The sequence below is a fragment of the Dermochelys coriacea genome, chromosome 14 (assembly GCF_009764565.3).
Source record: "Dermochelys coriacea isolate rDerCor1 chromosome 14, rDerCor1.pri.v4, whole genome shotgun sequence".
Lineage (NCBI taxonomy): Eukaryota > Metazoa > Chordata > Testudines > Dermochelyidae > Dermochelys > Dermochelys coriacea.
The window spans coordinates 19,861,376-19,879,146 of NC_050081.1; the positions used below are offsets into that span (position 1 = coordinate 19,861,376).

At 43.1% G+C, this 17,771-nt stretch overlaps 1 protein-coding gene across 6 annotated transcripts in view; it reads left to right on the forward strand.

Annotated features, from left to right (window-relative positions):
- The window catches only part of TBCD (tubulin folding cofactor D), a 292,421-nt gene that overhangs the window by 9,667 nt on the left and 264,983 nt on the right, over positions 1-17,771 (forward strand). For 2 of the 6 annotated variants that reach the window (XR_006275752.1, XM_038372284.2), the window contains exons 1-6: positions 1,524-1,685; positions 2,366-2,584; positions 11,594-11,644; positions 11,859-11,956; positions 13,515-13,616; positions 17,546-17,692. Coding sequence is in view for 5 of the 6 variants with exons in the window: in XM_038372284.2 (XP_038228212.1) it covers positions 2,392-2,584; positions 11,594-11,644; positions 11,859-11,956; positions 13,515-13,616; positions 17,546-17,692 (591 nt within the window). In the remaining variant the exon portion in view is untranslated. Of the gene's footprint in view, positions 1-1,523; positions 1,778-1,939; positions 2,092-2,365; positions 2,585-11,593; positions 11,645-11,858; positions 11,957-13,514; positions 13,617-17,545; positions 17,693-17,771 lie in introns of those variants that run through there. The other 4 variants (XM_038372287.2, XM_043497516.1, XM_038372285.2 and 1 more) reach the window with 3 other exon arrangements.

Here is a 17,771-nt window from a genome sequence, read left to right on the forward strand (position 1 = left end):
TCGGATGCATTTGGTGGAAAAAATGCATCCGATGAAGTGAGCTGTAGCTCACGAAAGCTTATGCTCTAATAAATTTGTTAGTCTCTAAGGTGCCACAAGTACTCCTTTTCTTTTTGCGAACCTATGCAGAGTGACTTCTGAGACAAACTCAGTGCAGCTCTTACTGGCATGAGCAGAATTCTGCATTTGCTGAGCTGGACAAAGCTGCTATTTTGGGACCACAGACATCCTAGTGTGAATTTTGGATAGTCTAATAATGCATAGCAAACAGGTCACATGCATCCAGAGCAAATCCAAGGCTTGATAGGGAAGTTCTACAAGTAGGTTGTCTACCGCTGACTACTAGGCTGGCAGACACCACACTCTTTTTATTGGAGTGTAACAGTATTAGTTATAACTGATTAGCTCAATCACCTCATATAGCATGTGTACCCATTTCCAAAGGCTGTCAAAGAAGGGTTCTGACTGATGGTTCTGCTTTCTAACACCTGGCATAAGTGCTAAACTAGAGGCGGATGTCCCCCAGAGTTAGGGGCCAGGAACACCTGAATTCTAATGCCTGCTTTGACAATTTCAGAGTAGCAGCTGTGTTAGTCTGTATCTGCGGGGGAAAAAAAAAAAAAAAAAAAAGAGTACTTATGGCACCTTAGAGACTAACAAATTTATTTGAGCATAAACTTTCGTGAGCTACAGCTCACCTCATCAGATGCATTCAATGAAGTGAGCTGAGCTTATGCTCAAATAAATTTGTTAGTCTCTAAGGTGCCACAAGTACTCCTTTTCTTTTTGCTTTGACAAAGTGATATGGCAAGTGATATGGGCCAACATTTTCATAAGGGTCAATGAAGGTTGGTGCCTCAGTTGTGGAGCACCCAGCTTTGAAATAAGTAGGTCCTGATTTTCTGAGATGCTCAGCGCTGGTTGCTCCCACTGACTTCAAATTGAGTTGGGGATACAGGGCATTTCTGAGAACAGAGCCCAAGGCATCTCAAACTGGGCATCTAGAACTATCCTAGCTCAATTGGCCTGCTAAACCCAGGCTTGTGAGTTCAATTCTTCAGGGGGCCATTTAGGGATCTGGGGCAAAAATTGGGGATTGGCCCTGCTTTGAGCAGCGGGTTGGACTAGATGACCTCTGGGGTCCCTTCCAACCTGATATTCTATGATCTGTATCAAATGCTGGATGAAGGGGCCTGACCTTGCATGTGCGGAGGGGGGAGAACACCTGCCTGGCCCACAGAGCCCGTGTGAGGATTACATAGCTAATGGGGGGCAGTGGAGTGGCTGCTCGCTCCCCCCACAGTCACCAACGTTTCAGGCCCTGGGACTCTGATACAAAGGAAAGTTCACAGCGTGAGGAGACATTTAACGCCTCCCCACGCGGCTTTTGTCGGGCAAGCCCCTGTGGGTCCGAGGCTAACGGAGACGGGCTGTTCCCACAACCCCACCCCCTCCACGTTTGCGAGTGGAGCTCATGGAGCCGGGGCTCTGCCAGGCCCGCCTACTCCCCGCCGCCGCCGCAAGGAGAGGCGTGGCCGCGTTCAGCAACTGAGCTGTGGCTGCGTTCTTTTGTTCCGCGCGGCGCCCCGTAGCCGGGAGGCAGGCGGGGCGGGGCGGGGCTGAGCACGGGACGGGCGCGCTCCGTCCGCTGAGAGGCCTCCGGTAGCGGAGCAGCGGTTGCCAGGGTAACGCGGTAGCTCCTGGGCCCCGGCTCTGGACTGCCCCAGCCAACGGGGACGGGAAGCCCCGCCCGTGGCTCCGGGTGCAGCAGCTCCGCGTACGGAGGGCGTGAGGGGTCCCCGGGGAACGGGGTAGCGGGAGATGGAGCTTCCCCTCCGGTAGTGGTTCCGAGCCGTGGGAGTTCGAGACACGGCGGGATGGGGTAGGGCAGTGGAGCAGCCGCATCCCGCGTGCTGGGGGGGAGGAGCCCACGAGAGAGTGACTTGCAGCGTGGGAGTGGCTCCTGGTGTAAGATGGAGCGGGAGTCAGCTAGGGGAAGAACGGCCCCTGGGCAGGATGGCGGCTCTTTCAAACTTCCTTCCCCAGCTGTGGGATGCTGGTCTCGGGGTGCTGCCACACCCCTGGCTTGAAGTACGTTCCGTTATATCCAGTGTTTACAATTTGGTTCAGTGGTTCTCTGCACCAGATTGTTCCAGCACCCCTGAGTGGTGGCCCCTCTTTCAATCCCACCCACCCCTTGGCAGGGGATGTTGGGTCTCGGGGGATGGTGACCCCTCTTTCAGTCCTGCCCACTCCCCTTCTGTGGGGTGTTGGGTCTGGGGTGGTGGCAGCCCCTCTTTTATCTCACCCTGCCTGATGTGGGTTTAATTAAATTGTAAATGGTTGTTTGTTCTTATATTACCAGGGAAGAATTGGCTACTCTCTTTGGAAATGGCTTTGAGTGAGATGAATGGGGATGGCTCTGAACAAGAGGAAGGCGGGTGCCGGGAGCCAGATGTCATTGCCAGGGGAAATATATTGGAGAGTTTCGCAGAGAGTCAGGAAATCAGAGGGTTAATTAACAGCCTGAAAGGAATATATGGAGACCTGGGAACACGAGAGGTGACAATTGAAAAATTCATAGGTAAGTTTTCTTGGTTTGAAGATGTACAACCTATAGGGAGTATATTTTTATGTTGGTTGAAATAACCTGATAGGACAGGTGTAAACAAATGTTTTTACACCAATTCTTGCTCTTACAATTATTCAGAGGAAGATTAGTTTTATTATTTATTCACTTTACCTTCCAGATAGATGTACCAAGCTTAGTAGCCATGATAATGGGAGTCAGTGCTCTCTTGGCTGTCTGAACAGTCATGTAACACAAGATTCTCTCAGTGTATCAAGGAAACAGAATGAACAAGCAGTAGGTTTAGATATATATATTTTTAATAATTGACTTTAAGGGTGAATTATCTATCCTTGGATTCAGTCCTTGTCCCACTGAAGTCGATGCAAGCAGGAAGGGGACCTTTTTAGTCCTCTCTTTGTAATACTGCTGTTTGATTATTGGTTTCATGAAATGAAGCATTGCCATCTAACTGTTAAAGCACAGGTCTTGGAGTTGAAAGATGTGAGTTCTGATCCCAATTTAGCCACTTGTCTGACTGCGTTGTATCATAATTGGATTATTCTTGTTTCCAAGTACTGACAGCATGCTTGTGACTGTACAAGACAATTGACAACCTGTGCTATGAAAAGCTTAGTCTAGGAGGGGCATAGAAAGTAGATAGTGTGAGGCCCTGAGGAAGGAGTTGCTTAAGTAACTTTCCTCAAACTTTAAATTCTGTTCATTTGTTTTGGGGGCTGATTCCTAACAAAAGTAGGTCTCTGGAGGGATTTGAGGATAGGGTTGCCCTGGTATCGGGGGTATGGGAGGGAATTCAGTGCATAGAGTATATAAAGATGGATAAAATGATGAGCAAGGAATAGAACATCAGGGTGGAAAGAACATGGAAGTAAGAGTTCATCGCTGTGTTAAGCAGAAGGAAAAATATGCTTTAGAAAAGAGCCTTTGTATAAATCGTACTCCCACATCTTGAATATTGCGTGCAGATGTGATCATGCCATCTCAAAAATGTATTGGAATTGGAAAAGGTTCAGGAAAGGGGAACAAAAATGATTAGGGGTATGGAATGGCTTCCATATGAGGAGAGATTAATAAGACTAACAAATTTATTAGAGCATAAGCTTTCGTGAGCTACAGCTCACGAAAGCTTATGCTCTAATAAATTTGTTAGTCTCTAAGGTGCCACAAGTACTCCTTTTCTTTTTGCGAATACAGACTAACACGGCTGCTACTCTGAAACCTACCATTAATAAGACTGGAACTTTTCAGCTGGAAAAGAAACGACTAAGGGAGGATATGATTGAGGTCTATAAAATCATGACTGATGTGGAGAAAGTAAATAAGAATTGCTGATCATTTACTTCAATGGAAGTTGCAAACAGGAATTGTAGGTGCTCAGCAATTCTGAAAATAAGAACTGTGTCTCAAATTAGACACCCCAGAATTAGTGGATGCTTTCTGAAAACTTAGGCCTTAGGTCTTCTGTGTGTATTTCCTTGTGTTTAAGATATGACTAATATTTAAGTATGTCACAGGGTATTGTGAAAATTAAATCACTGTTATATGTGAGATGGTTTGAGATCCTTGTATAGAAGGTCTTGTAGGTGTATAGAGTATATTAGGCAGCTACTGTGATGAAATTAATAGAAGTATCACAGAGAAGTGACAAAAAGAAAAGGAGTACTTGTGGCACCTTAGAGACTAACAAATTTATTGGAGCATAAGCTTTCGTGAGCTACAGCTCACTTCATCGGATGCATTTTTTCCACCAAATGCATCCGATGAAGTGAGCTGTAGCTCACGAAAGCTTATGCTCTAATAAATTTGTTCGTCTCTAAGGTGCCACAAGTACTCCTTTTCTTTTTGCGAATACAGACTAACACGGCTGCTACTCTGAAACCAGAGAAGTGACAGTTAACAAAGGTGATACCTGCAGTAAAGATAAGTGAGGGAGAGATCAATTGGTTGGGCCAGATTGTCATGACACACATTCAGCTCTGTACAAATATGGAAATAGTGAAGAAGTGACTTATTTTCTCCAGCAATTATTTAGATAATGTCAAGAAAACATTTTTGGCTTTTTAAAATATTATTTCAGATGTTGTATGTTGTCAGGGCCGTCCTTAGGATTTATGGGGTCCTACGTAGTATTATTAAACTGGTGCCCCTATGCCCAATTGCAGCCCAGGTTTGCAGCCGGGGGATGGGGGTGGAGAGGGATGAGTCAGCAAAGGATAGCAAGATGCCCGGCCTGCCTCACGGTGGCAGTGAATCACAGTTCCCCACAGAGACCCCCGTACCCTCTCCATCACGCAGAATGGACATGCAGAAGATGCCTATTAAAAGCACTAAACTTGGGGAAAAAAAATCAGTCACAGGTTTTTTGATATGCCCTGTAATTTGTCAGAGTTTTATTTGCAAAAACTTTGTAGTAAGGGTGAGTCAGCTGTCTTGCTGAATACAACATTAAATATTATGGAATACAAGATGCAGCTCTTCTCTGTTTTACATTTTCTTAATCAGTATTTCTAAGCTGATTTTAAATGTACTCTTAAGCCTTCATAAAGTAATCATTCCAGATTTCTACATATTTAACTCACTGCAACAAAGACGTTATTTTAAATCAGTCACAGAAGTTTAGTGTGTTCATAACAATGTTCAATGCTTTTAGAAAAAGGGAACACTAAATTAGTTTGTGTGATCTCCATAACAATAGACATGTTTATGAAATTTCACCAACTTTAAAAAATGTTTCCAAAGATTTTAGGCATAACAAAGGATTTTATATCTTACTAAGGTACTGATTTTGCTGGAGGATTTTCTCAAAACTAGTTCATCAGCTAGTCAGAAGTAAAGAAAAGGAAACTCTTTGTCCAGCTATCTGGAAGGAAAGGGGTGTTGTCCCTTTAAGGGCTCTCTTCAGTGAGGGTGGAGGGAGAGGGGGTGAAGGGAGAAAGGAATGGACAGGAAGACTTTAGAAGCAAGTTTTTTTTTTGTTTTTTTTTTTGTTTTTTTTTTTACTATAGTAATTAAAATGTGTATTTTAGATAAGGGTGGTCTTGAAGGATTTATTTAAAAAACGATTCATCTGAAGATTCAAGCATTTAAGGCTGAAGATGATTGTGCATCTAAAAATCTATGCAAGAATTTTTTAAGAGATGTGATTTTATAATCTTCACCAACTCACTAATGAAATATATTTTTAAAGCAAATTTCAAACTAAGGTCCTGTAGACTAACATGTTCTGAGTAAATGTTACAGTAATGCGCAACTGTTTTTGTCAGTAAATTCAGAAACTGACAATGTATACCTGGGGTTTGGCAAGTGCCTGTTAAATGGCTTCATTACCCTTTGACAAGTTTCAATGTTGTGCTAATAGGTCGGGCAGGCTGGAAGACTTTTTCACTTTTAACTACTAGATCCCCTCGGGAGGAAGACTCACCAGGCTGCAGCAGCCAGCTGTGGGAGCCTGCAGGAAGGGTCAGAACAGGGATAGGAAAGCCAGGAGGGTGGACACTAAGACCCAGTGGTACTCCAAATTTTCAGGTACCCTATGCAGCTGCATATATTGCATATGTCTAAAGAGGGCTCTGTATGTTTTTTTGACAAAATTACTATTGAACGTACATTCCATGGAAGAGGACTTCTATTAGAATGTTAAGGTTGTGTGATTAAGCACTCAAGTCAAGAAATGCCCAAGTTAAGGTTTCAGAGTAGCAGCCATGTTAGTCTGTATTCGCAAAAAGAAAAGGAGTACCCGTGGCACCTTAGAGACTAACAAATTTATTAGAGCATAAGCTTTCGTGAGCTACAGCTCACTTCATCGGATGCGTAGCTCACGAAAGCTTATGCTCTAATAAATTTGTTAGTCTCTAAGGTGCCACGGGTACTCCTTTTCTTTTTCCAAGTTAAGGTTGTGTGTGCAATCTTAACTTTGCTTTCTATGGGTCATAGTAGTCTCTAATTATACAGTTGCATTCTGTTTTTCAGACACTGTACTACAGTGTTTCATACAAAAAATTTAGGTCTACAATCTTAGATGCACATGTATTGTAATGTGATATGTTCGATTTTTTTAAATCAGCGAACATCAGTTTAATTTTTATGGTGTTCCAGTCTCATCTTTTGCATTAATTTTATATAATGTCCTTTCTGATATTTGTTGTTTTATCATTACCCATGGCTTGTATATTTTCTTTTCACCTATAAGCACAGCCTTCCCAGAGTGTAATTTTTAAGGGATGAGGCAGTAAGATGCAAAACAAATTTAATTATGTGTTAGCAAATTTTCACTAGTACTTTTGAACTTTGTACGGTGTATTTGGGTGTAGGCACAATGTCCTATGGATTCTTCAGGGTATAAAGGACTGAGTAAGGGCTACTACGTGCTTTGTGTGGTGCAGAGAGGGAAACCTCACTCTGCTGCTCTATGGAGTCCTATGCACCTTACAGATACTAAGTATGCAGCTAAGTGATCCATGCGTGAAAGTGCAGCGAAATATTACTTAGCTGTGTATTTCAAGAGTTTACAAAAAGTCTACCATGCATGTTTAATTTGTGATATTCAAAGACTGATAACTGTAACAAACTAAAGCCAGTTTTTCATCCATTAAAAGGAATAAAGTAACACTAAACTTTAGAAAGGGAGACTTCAATAAAATGCAGACTAGTCAAAAAAGGCTCTGAAGTTAAAAGTAAAAGAAGTAAAATCTTTGAGATGACATGGATGCAACTTAAAAAACCAAACCAAACCAAGTAGAGCCTCAGAAGGTCTGCATATTGCTGAACAAAACGGGAACCAGGCAGGCAAGTAGTAAATCAGTGTGGCTAAATGGCAAGGTTTGAGAAGCTATTCAAGCCAAACAAATCCTTTAAAACTTGGAAATCTGATCCAGGTGAAGCCCACAAGTAGGAACATACAGTACAGCATGCGGTGTATGAGGGAAATTAAAGGACCAAAATGGATTTTGAAGAGCCAATAGCTAAAGCTGTAAAAAAAACAAAAACAAACAAACAAACACCAGAAACCCAGAAGATTCCCGAAGTATTTCAGAAGCAGGAAGCCTGCAAAAGAATCGGTGGGTCCACTTGATAAAATTCAGCACTGACAAATAAAAGGTAATGCACTTTGGAAGGAATTACTAGAAAAACTCATGGATGCTTCCTGGGTTCTAAATTAACTGTAGCTGCTCAGGGAAAAGACTTGGTCATCATTGTGTACAGCACACTGAAAATCTCTCTTTAGTGTCCTTTGGCAGTCAAAAAACATGCCACAAGAACAAGTGGTTGTCCTGTGAATCTGAAAGGTAACACATGTAAGACTGATAAAAGGAAATATCTCTTTTACACAATGCATAACCTGTGGAACTTACTGTCAAAAGGTATCACTGAATTCAAGAATTCAGCAGGTTTAAAAAACGGATTAAACACCTTGTGTGTAAAATGAGAATTTTCTACAGTTACATTAGGTAGGAAAAACATTATGCAGGGTCTAAACCTTCGTGCTTCAGGGCATAAGCCAACCAGTAACTGCCTAATGATAGGAAGAAACTTAATCTGTGGGCAGAATATTCCATAATTGTCCATTACAGGGCTTTTTGACACTGTTCTCTAGAGCAGTGGCTCTCATCCTTTCCAGTCTATTATACCCCTTTCAGGAATCTGATTTGTCGTGCGTACCCCCAAGTTTCACCTCACTTAAAAACTACTTGCTTACAAAATCAGGCATAAAAATACCAAAGTGTCATAGCATACTATTGCTGAAAAATTGCTTATTTTCTAATTTTTACCATGTAACTATGAAATAAATCAATTGAAATATTAATTTTGTACTTAAATTTCAGTGTATAATATATTGACCAGTATAAACAAGTCATTGTCTGTATAACGTTTTAGTTTGTACTGACTTCACTAGTGCTTTTTATGTAGCCTGCAGTCAGACTAGGCAAATATCTAGATTAATTGATGTACCTCCTGGAAGATCTTTGTACCCCCAGAAGTACGTGTGCCCCTGGTTGAGAACCACTGCTCTAAAGTGTCTGGTACTGGGCACTGTCAGAAGCAGGGTACTGGACTGCATGGGCTACTAGTCTAATCTGGTGTGGGAATTCCTATGAAGATCTATCCAGTGGTACTAGTTTAATTTGTTGAACACTAAAGAGTGAAATTATAGCATGGGGAAAAAAACTATTTTCCCTGTTCACTCTTTCTAACATTATGATTTTAGGGCTTATTTCAAATTGCTGGATAGCATCATGGGCATGCAATTTGTCAGGGTACTGAGACTATGTACACACTACCACTGTCTATAGTATAACTTATGTTGCTCAGGGGTGTGAATAAGTCGTCGTCCCGCTCCCCCCGCAAGCGATGCAAGTTACACTGATCTAAGTGCTGGTGTGGACTGTGCTATGTCGGCAGGAGAGCTTCTCCCATTGACATAGCTACTGCTGCTCATGGAGACTGGAGTAATTAAGTTGACAGGAGAACTCAAGCTATCATTGACTTCAATAGGATATTGGCCTTTGTAAGACCTGCAGAATTGTGATTGTTGCTAATAGATAAGCATTGTGTTACCATATCAGTGGAGTTATAGGTGTGAAAATAACAATATTAGTGGATTGGTATAAGTTGGTTTCACAGTGCCATCTAGTGGTATTTTTAGTACAATGTTGTTAAACTTGCATTGAATCTAGGTCCTAACAATTGGTATGGTGAAGAGAAGGAAAAAACACAAGGGGAGGAACAAATGAATAAAGAGCAGAATGGTTTGCAGAAAAAAGGAAGGGTTAGAAGGGTGTTATTTTGGTTTTACAGGACAAAAGAGTACATTTTTCCTAAGAGAGATAAGGGATACAGAGAAAGAAGAATAACCCGATGGGGTGAGAAGGAAACAGCCAAAAGAAGAAACAATATGTTAGAGTGTAGTGACGGGGGGAAAAACAACATTGTTTAGGCCAGTGCTACTCAAAGTGGTGGTCTGCGAACTGGTGCTGGTCTGTGAGCCATCGGCTGCCGGTCTGCGCTCACATTGGAAAAAAAAATTGCTGGTCCCGCACATCAGATAGCTTGAGAAGCACTGATTTAGGCTATAACTTGATTTCACTGGCAGTTATGTCCTATAGTAATATGTATATGTTACACATCTCCGTTTCAGCGTGGTTCATTATTGCTGAGATGATTCAGTTTTGCTTGGACTTGCTTTTCAGGGACTTGCTGTTTGTTTAATTGATTTTCTTGTCATTTTGGGCCAAGACCATTACTATTTCATCTTGATTTTTTTGGTCCTTTGTTGATAGGACATTTTCCTACTTGAGCAAATCTCTAAAATGATGCAAGTTATCGTTGATGCAATACTTTTTTGCTGCATGATCTTTTCTGAAATCTAATTCTTATTGCTCTAAATTCTTTAGATTGGCTTTGACTTTAAATTAAAGGTGCTTTATTTGTAGAGGTTGTGACGAGTTGCATTCCTGGCATTACAAATACTAAAATGCATAGTACAGGTTGTTTGGTTATCCCTAGATAGAATTTCCCTGGATAAAAAAATACATTGCTGTGACCATGATATAGAAGGTGACATGGAAATCTCTTGCAGGTGTACAGCATTTTACTGTAGAAAGGGGTTCTTTAGAGTTTTTTTTGCACTGGCTTCAGTTTGTAGCTGTTCAGGCAGGGCATGAGAAATCCACTTGCCAACAGTGAGTAGGAAGCTTCCCTGGCAAGTCAGGGTAGGGGCTTTACCTATCAGTTTCTGAAAAAAGTTATGCTTTTGTTTTTATTAAAAAAAAAAAATGGCTAGCTCTTATACTGGAGAAGAATACCTTCCAAATATGAAACAATGCAGTATTGTCTTCTGAAGTCTGCCGTCAGGCAGGCAGCTTGAAATAGTAGAGATGAGAACTGCACAAAGCCCACATCCTGGCTTAAACTCATAGCCAGAGTAGCTGAGCTGTATGCTGAAGAGTTTCTTCAGCCTGGAGAGAAGAAATGGTGGCGCTCCTTCATGGCTGCTTTCCTGTGTCCACTTCTCCAGCATTGGAGTAGCCTCTCATATGTGATCCATTGGTTGCTGTTGGATCTGCATGATAGTGGCTCCAGCAGCCTTTTTCCTACCCTGCTTGGACTCTAGAAGTCTGTGTATGAGGATTTTCATCTGGAATCAGTAGCTGTTGATGGTGAAGGACAGAGTAGAATGCAATAGCCTTGAAGATAAGTGGGAAAAGGAGTATGTCAAGAGGACGAACAATGGGAGGGGTGAAAGGGGAATAAGTCTGAGCTATTGGGGTGCAGGATAGGGCTGGTCTACTTGCAGCAGCTACAGTCCACACTCAGTATAATGGTGTCCTTCATTTGCAGTGCTCTGTTAGAAATATATGGCTGACTGCTTGATCTTGGGAATGGAGAACTATAGTGATATTATCAAGTTGAGGACAGCAACACATGGGGTGGGGAGGTATAATAGTGACCTCACTCACATCTCTTCATCTCTATACTTATAGGTTTTCCTTTAGCAATGTGGAAGAGGCCTAGAGGGAACTGTATGGGTCTGTGGGTGTCTTTACTATGAACCTCATACTATATTAATGGACAGGATGCATGATACTGGTAACCTCTCTGAGAATTTTGTACTCTTTGGTATTCTGATACACAGTGGAGGGCAGTGTCAGCATTTAGCCATTAAGGTGGAAACACTTTAGTATAAAGTTTTGTAGCAGGGAGTATATTTAAATAAAATTAACACTTTCTGCACGCTAAAGATATGTCTACACTATGAGCTAAGGATATGATTCCCAGCTCACAGACACATAGTAGCACAGGCAGGTTCTGAGTACGTGTCCCAGGGGTTTAGGCAGGTTTGTGCTCAGCACAACTAAGCTGTGCCTCGGCTATCCATGCTACTGCGGCTACACTGGTATTTATACAGGTGTTTACGTGAGGTGGACGTCACACCCCTACCTCATAGTGTAGATTTAGCCTAATTAAGGACATCACACTTGAATAATTTAAATCTCTTTTTTTCAGTTATAATGGACAAGTACCAGGAACAACCTCACTTGTTGGATTCACACCTAGGTAGGAACATCATCTCTGTTTTTTGTGAATATTTTTTGACACAAGCTGCTAAACTGATATGATTCATATTTGCCTTGTAAGCTTGCTGTGGCTGGTGTTAAACAGTATGCAATGTACTGTTATACAGCCACTGCCTAACTTAGATTAGAAACATGCAAGCTAATTCAAATGCTTCCTGTGTTTTATTTCTACCCCACCCTTCCTTCTTCTCTAGAGTGGATGATGCATTTATTGCTGGATGTGGTACGGGATAACGGGTCTCCTTCTCCACTAGTACATCTGGCTTTTAAATTTCTTTACATCATTACAAAGGTATAAATGAGTTTTTTTAATAATGTAAAAACTTTCATCAACTTATTTGTTGGTTAAGAATGACTTTCTTTTTAGAATATTTGGAGTGACCTTATATTTCAAAATATTGCAGTTGAGTTTTGAATGAAAAATAACACAATGTAGTTTTCTGACTTACACTGTTGTACTTTAGAACATGTTAAAATAGATTTTAAAAGATCGTATAAGGTATTCACCCGTATATTTTTTTTCATAGTGTCGATCACAGCTTAATAAAGAGCGATTATCTTACGGGTACCTCCCCTCCCATTTGTGGCCATGAGGATCACTTCCCCCATTTGCAGTCCCATAATGTATCTGTGGCTGCTGCACCAGCAGTTCTCTACATGCAAAGTATTTAGATACATTTAGCTGTCTTTTAAATGTGATAAGTGTTTAGTCTCTTTCTGAAGAAAGATACATATACTGTGTGCTTGTGTTCTTCATTTTTATCTCTTGTTCCCATCTGTTCTGTTTTCTCTTTTCTTCCACCACGCTTTTTGCTGCATTCCCCTCCTCTTCTTTCTCTGCATATGTTTCTCTGCTACTTGGGCCCTTCTCTCATAGACATTCTAGTCACATTGGTGGCTCTGGTCGTAGTGTGTGAATTTTGTTTCCTCTCTTCCTCCTCTTGCATAGCTGTGGCGCCTAGTGCACAGAACTAAGTAGGCTCTTCCTTCCCATTTCCTGCTGCTTTGCCTGTTTTTACAGGCCCTTCTTTGCATTGATGATGCTGGACAACTGTAAAAGCAGTTGGAAACAACAAGTTGGTACCAAGTGACCTATCACCTCTCAGTGTTGAACCATTGTAGTACAAGATCTTAAAGTCAGAGAAGACAAAATATAAAACCTTTGTTCAGCAATAGTGTTAGTTGCTCATGAGGCTCAAAGTGGTAATTCATATGATTTTTCCGCTAGTAGGGTTGCAGACTAAGTTAATGCTGAAGTAGTGGGGGCCAAATCCTGGTCATTTGGAGTTCACCTTTGACTTCGGTGGGGCTAGAATTTGGAAATTCTAGAATGGTGTCCATTTTGTATGGCAGTGGCATGTCTCCCCATTACTTGAATTTGAGCTACCTTGAGACACCCACTCAGTGGATGGTATCATGTAGGTAGTGTGCTGACTGCTCATCTCTTCGATTTGCCTGCTATCTTATTAGCAGAGAGGCAGTAATGGTATGGTCATAGTTCTAGGTGGGAGGGGTGGGGTGGAGAAGAAATTTTGCCATAAAAGTTGAGCAAAAGAAGGGATGATGGAAAAATGTCATGGATCTCACAATTACATGGTTTTGTTAAATTCTGCCACTGACTCTAAATTACTTGGTGATAAATCAAAAGACAAGATATCCCAACTTGTCACCCAGTAACAGCTTTAGTTAGTAGAGTTTGTGACATGTAGTATTTTAAAATATTACAAGTTTATTTGAAAGTTAATTCATATCACTACTGTACCTATTGAACATCATATGTAAGATGCTTCCAAAAGTCTTCTTTGTATTGTTTTCCTTGAACGTGTTTTATTAAGTTGTTTCTTTGGTAGGTACGAGGGTATAAAATTTTCCTCCGACTGTTTCCTCATGAAGTAGCTGATCTACAGCCTGTCTTGGATATGTTTGCAGATCAGAATCCTAAGAACTATGAGGTGCGATTCTCCCCTCCCCCCCCCCTTTTGTTTGTTTGAAAAGAAAAAAAGCCAAAGAAGGTATTGTGCAGTAATGAAAATGGAGCAACATAGCTTGATGCAATTATTCTATCTCAAACTAGATATAAAAGTATATATTATATGTCACTATGTATCTTGAAACACTTAGAAATGTCAAACTGGATAGTTAGATTTAACATTCTGAAGTATCCTTTTCAGAGGAAAAATGTGGTCTGACTAAAAGATACTCTGTTGGATTTTTCCATTTTTTATTTTTGGGAGTAGGGAGGTGTGTAGGGAGTTATGAGTGTTTAGTAAAATTGGTGTAAACACCAACAAAAGAAGATGCAAGGACTAAAAATAAACTATAATGGACAAGGGTTAAACTAAATTTAAAGGGAAAATAGGAAAGGGTTAAATACTGAAAAAAAATTAAGTAGGGGGAAGAGAGAAAATAGGCAAGGGATTAAGGAAAATTAAAAAAAAAAAAAAAGCTTTCTATCCCAGATCTCCCCAGATAAAGGGGGTTTATAGTTATAGTTTGTTGCATCGAAATGATGGAAAATTGTGAAAATAAAATTACAGAAGACAGGATAGTTCAGTCCTGTCAGATTGTAAGATGTTAATTCCTGTCCAGACAACTCAGCATCAACTGGGTATGTTTTAAGCCCTGTGCGGATACAGTGCAAGCGATTCTGCCGGACTTCCAGCTCCTGGAAGAAGGCCATGATGGTACTGGTTGTCAAGACGGGTGAGCGGGATGACCCCAGCAACTGGAGGCCCATCTCCCTCTGCTCCACAATGTACAAGCTCTATGCCAGCTGCCTGGCATCAAGGATCACGGAGTGGTCGGTGACCGGGGGAGCCATCAGCTCCACCCAGAAAGGCTTCATGTCCTGCGAGGGCTGCTATGAATACAACTTTGTCCTCCAAACCACCATCGAAACGGCCAAAATGGCGCAGAGGCAGTGCATGGTAGCATGGCTTGATCTGCCAAACGCCTTTGGGTCTATGCCCCACCACCATATCTATGCCATGCTCCAGGAGTTTGGGATGCCAGAGAACTTCCTCCGTGTGATCCGAGAGGTGTACGAGGGATGCAGCACCACCATTCGCTCAGTCGAAGGGGAGACCGCCGAGATCCCGATCCGGAGCGGAGTTAAGCAGGGCTGTCCCTTCAGCCCCATCATCTTTAACCTCGCCATGGAGCTGATGCTGCGAGTGATCTCCAATGGTGCAGATGGCTTCAACCTCCACGGTGAGAGGGTGAGCATCCTGGCTTATGCGGATGACCTGGTCCTGACCGCGGACGACCCAGAGAACCTCCAACGTATGCTAGATGCCACCAGTTGAGCTGTCGATTGGATGGGGCTCCGCTTCAATGCTTCTCTCCACGTTGACGGCAGCAAAAGGGACTCGGTGCAGACGACAGGGTTCTAGATCCAGGGTGAGCCCGTCATCCCCCTAGCAGAGGGGCAGGCGTACCAGCACCTCGGCACGCCGACGGGTTTCCGTGTCTGGCAGACACCCGAGGACACCATCCAGGAGATATTGCAGGATGCTGCCAAGATCGATGCCTCCCTGCTAGCACCGTGGCTGAAGATAAACGCCCTGAATACCTTCCTGATCCCCCGCATCTTGTTCATCCTAAGGGGATCCACCGTGGCAAAGATACCCCTCAACAAGGCAGACAAGATCGTCCGGCAACTGGTGAAGAAGTGGCTGTTGCTTCCCCCCAGAGAGCCAGCAACGAACTGGTCTATATCGCCCACAGGCATGGCAGAGCCAATGTCCCCTGCATGCGTGACCTGTGACATCGTGGTGATCACCCACACCTTGCGCTTGCTGATGTGTCCCGACGCCATGGTAAGGAACATCGCAGCAAACGCCCTCCATGACGCAACAAAGAAGCGGATTGGCAGAGCCCCCTCCAACCAAGACACTGCCAGATTCCCGAGCTGTTCCCTGGATGGTGAATTCGGATGGGACGGTGGTGACATCGCTTCACTGTGGTCCCAGGCTCGCAATGCCTTGTGTCACCTGGGGAAGCGCATCGGCTGCCTCTGGGAGTGGTGTGAGGAGCGCCAGGAGCTCGGAGTCCTGGTGCTGCAGATCAGGTCCGACGACAACACCATCGTCACCCCAAGCGCCAGGGGCATGCTGGAGAGGACCCTGAAGACAGCCATCCACTCGCTGTACATGGAAACCCTGAAGCATAAACTGGACTAGGGTAAAGCCTTCGAACTGACCAGCAAATGGGACGCCAGCAACCACTTCCTCGCCGGGGGCGGCTTCACTCGTTTCGCTGACTGGTGGTTCATCCACCGCGCCCGGCTCAACTGTGTCCCGCTCAACGGAGCTGTCCACCACGGGAACCAAGACGAGCGTTGCAGGAAGTGCGGCTACTCCAACGAGACCCTGCCCCATGTCCTGTGCAGCTACAAGGCCCACTCCAGAGCCTGGCAGCTGCGCCACAATGCCATTCAGAACCGCCTAGTGAAAGGCATCGCACTGTGCCTGGGGGAGGTTGCTGTGAACTGCGCCATCCCTGGTACTGACAGCCAGTCGCAACCTGACATGGTAGTCACCGATGAGGCCCAGAAAAAGATCATCCTCATCGACATCAGGGTGTCCTTTGAGAACAGGACTCTGGCCTTCTGCGACTCCCGAGCTCATAAGCAGGAAAAATACGTCCCCCTGGCCGACATCCTGAGAGCGAAGGGCTACGAGGAGCAGATGGATTCCCTGATCGTCGAAGCCCTGAGCGCTTGGGACCTCTGCAAAAACGTGTGCTGCGGACCTGTGGGATCGGTCGACGCTACGCATGGCTCATGCGGCGCCTCATGGTCTCGGACACCATCTGATGGTCCAGGGACGTCTACATCGAACACATCACCGGCCACCGACAGTATCAGGAGATGTGAGCCGATACGACATTGTGCATCAACTATGGGAAAGGGACTGAGAGACTTTTTCCATGGGAGCATATGAACTGGAACTATAAATTCACTGAACATTAAATATGCATCTGATGAAGTGAGCTGTAGCTCAAGAAAGCTTATGCTCAAAATAAATTTGTTAGTCTCTAAGGTGCCACAAGTCCTCCTTTTTCTTTTTACAGACATGAATAAAATTCTTAGGTCCAGTTTCATTCTGACGTCAAAGCTTAGGTGAGCTTTAGAGTTGCGAAGAGGTTTTTCAGAATTAGTTCCATAGGTTATAGTCCAGTATTGGGGTGATTCAGACTGGAACCAGAGACCTCAGTCTTGTGACTGAACCTTCCCTTGATAATGCTTAAGCAGATTTGAGATAACAGGATCAGGGCCCTAGAGTTTGTTTTATAGTTCTCTGGCAGCCTCTTGACAGCAGGTATTCCTTGGGTGAAGCATTGTGGCTTTGAAGTAAGACTTCCTATTTCCTCTTCACTGGTAATTAGCTGCGTTGATTAGCATATGGCAACTGCCCATATCCAGCCATTTACAGGTAGTTTACTACAGACTTCAAAGAGAAATAAAGACAATGATATTGTTACACCCAAACTTCATCAAAATGTTAATATTCCCTTTTGATCTTTGAATCAATAGAACATAGTGACAGACAGGAACTGTCTGGTTACATTGTCAACATCTAACAATATGTATGTAAATGCACACAAAATTACAATCATTATCTACTAATACGTCTCTAAAGGTTGAATTTCGGTCATTTTATCCTGTTAGTTGCTTAACCCCTTCTGGCTCAGTGTCACAGTAGCTCTTAGTATTTGGGTCCTACCACACTCCTATCTCCTTGGTATTCTAGGGCGTCTCACATCTGAATGGCTTTCCCTGTATACTTAGGTTGCACGCTCCTGAGAGCATGGGTTGTGTCTTTGCTCCAAGAGCGTACTTGGAGCAAAGAAAGTTTGTTTTATTATATTTTTTTCCTAGACGTGGGAGACTCGCTACATGCTCTTGTTGTGGCTCTCCATGACATGTCTGATACCTTTTGATTTGGCTCGTCTTGATGGAAATATCCTTTCTGAAGAAGGACGCACTCGAATGCCAATAATGGATCGCATACTCAAAGTAGCAAAAGTAAGTGCTGCTTGGTTTTGTACACAAGATGTCACTGTATTTTATTATATATGATACCTTTTGACCTTAATTTCAAGGC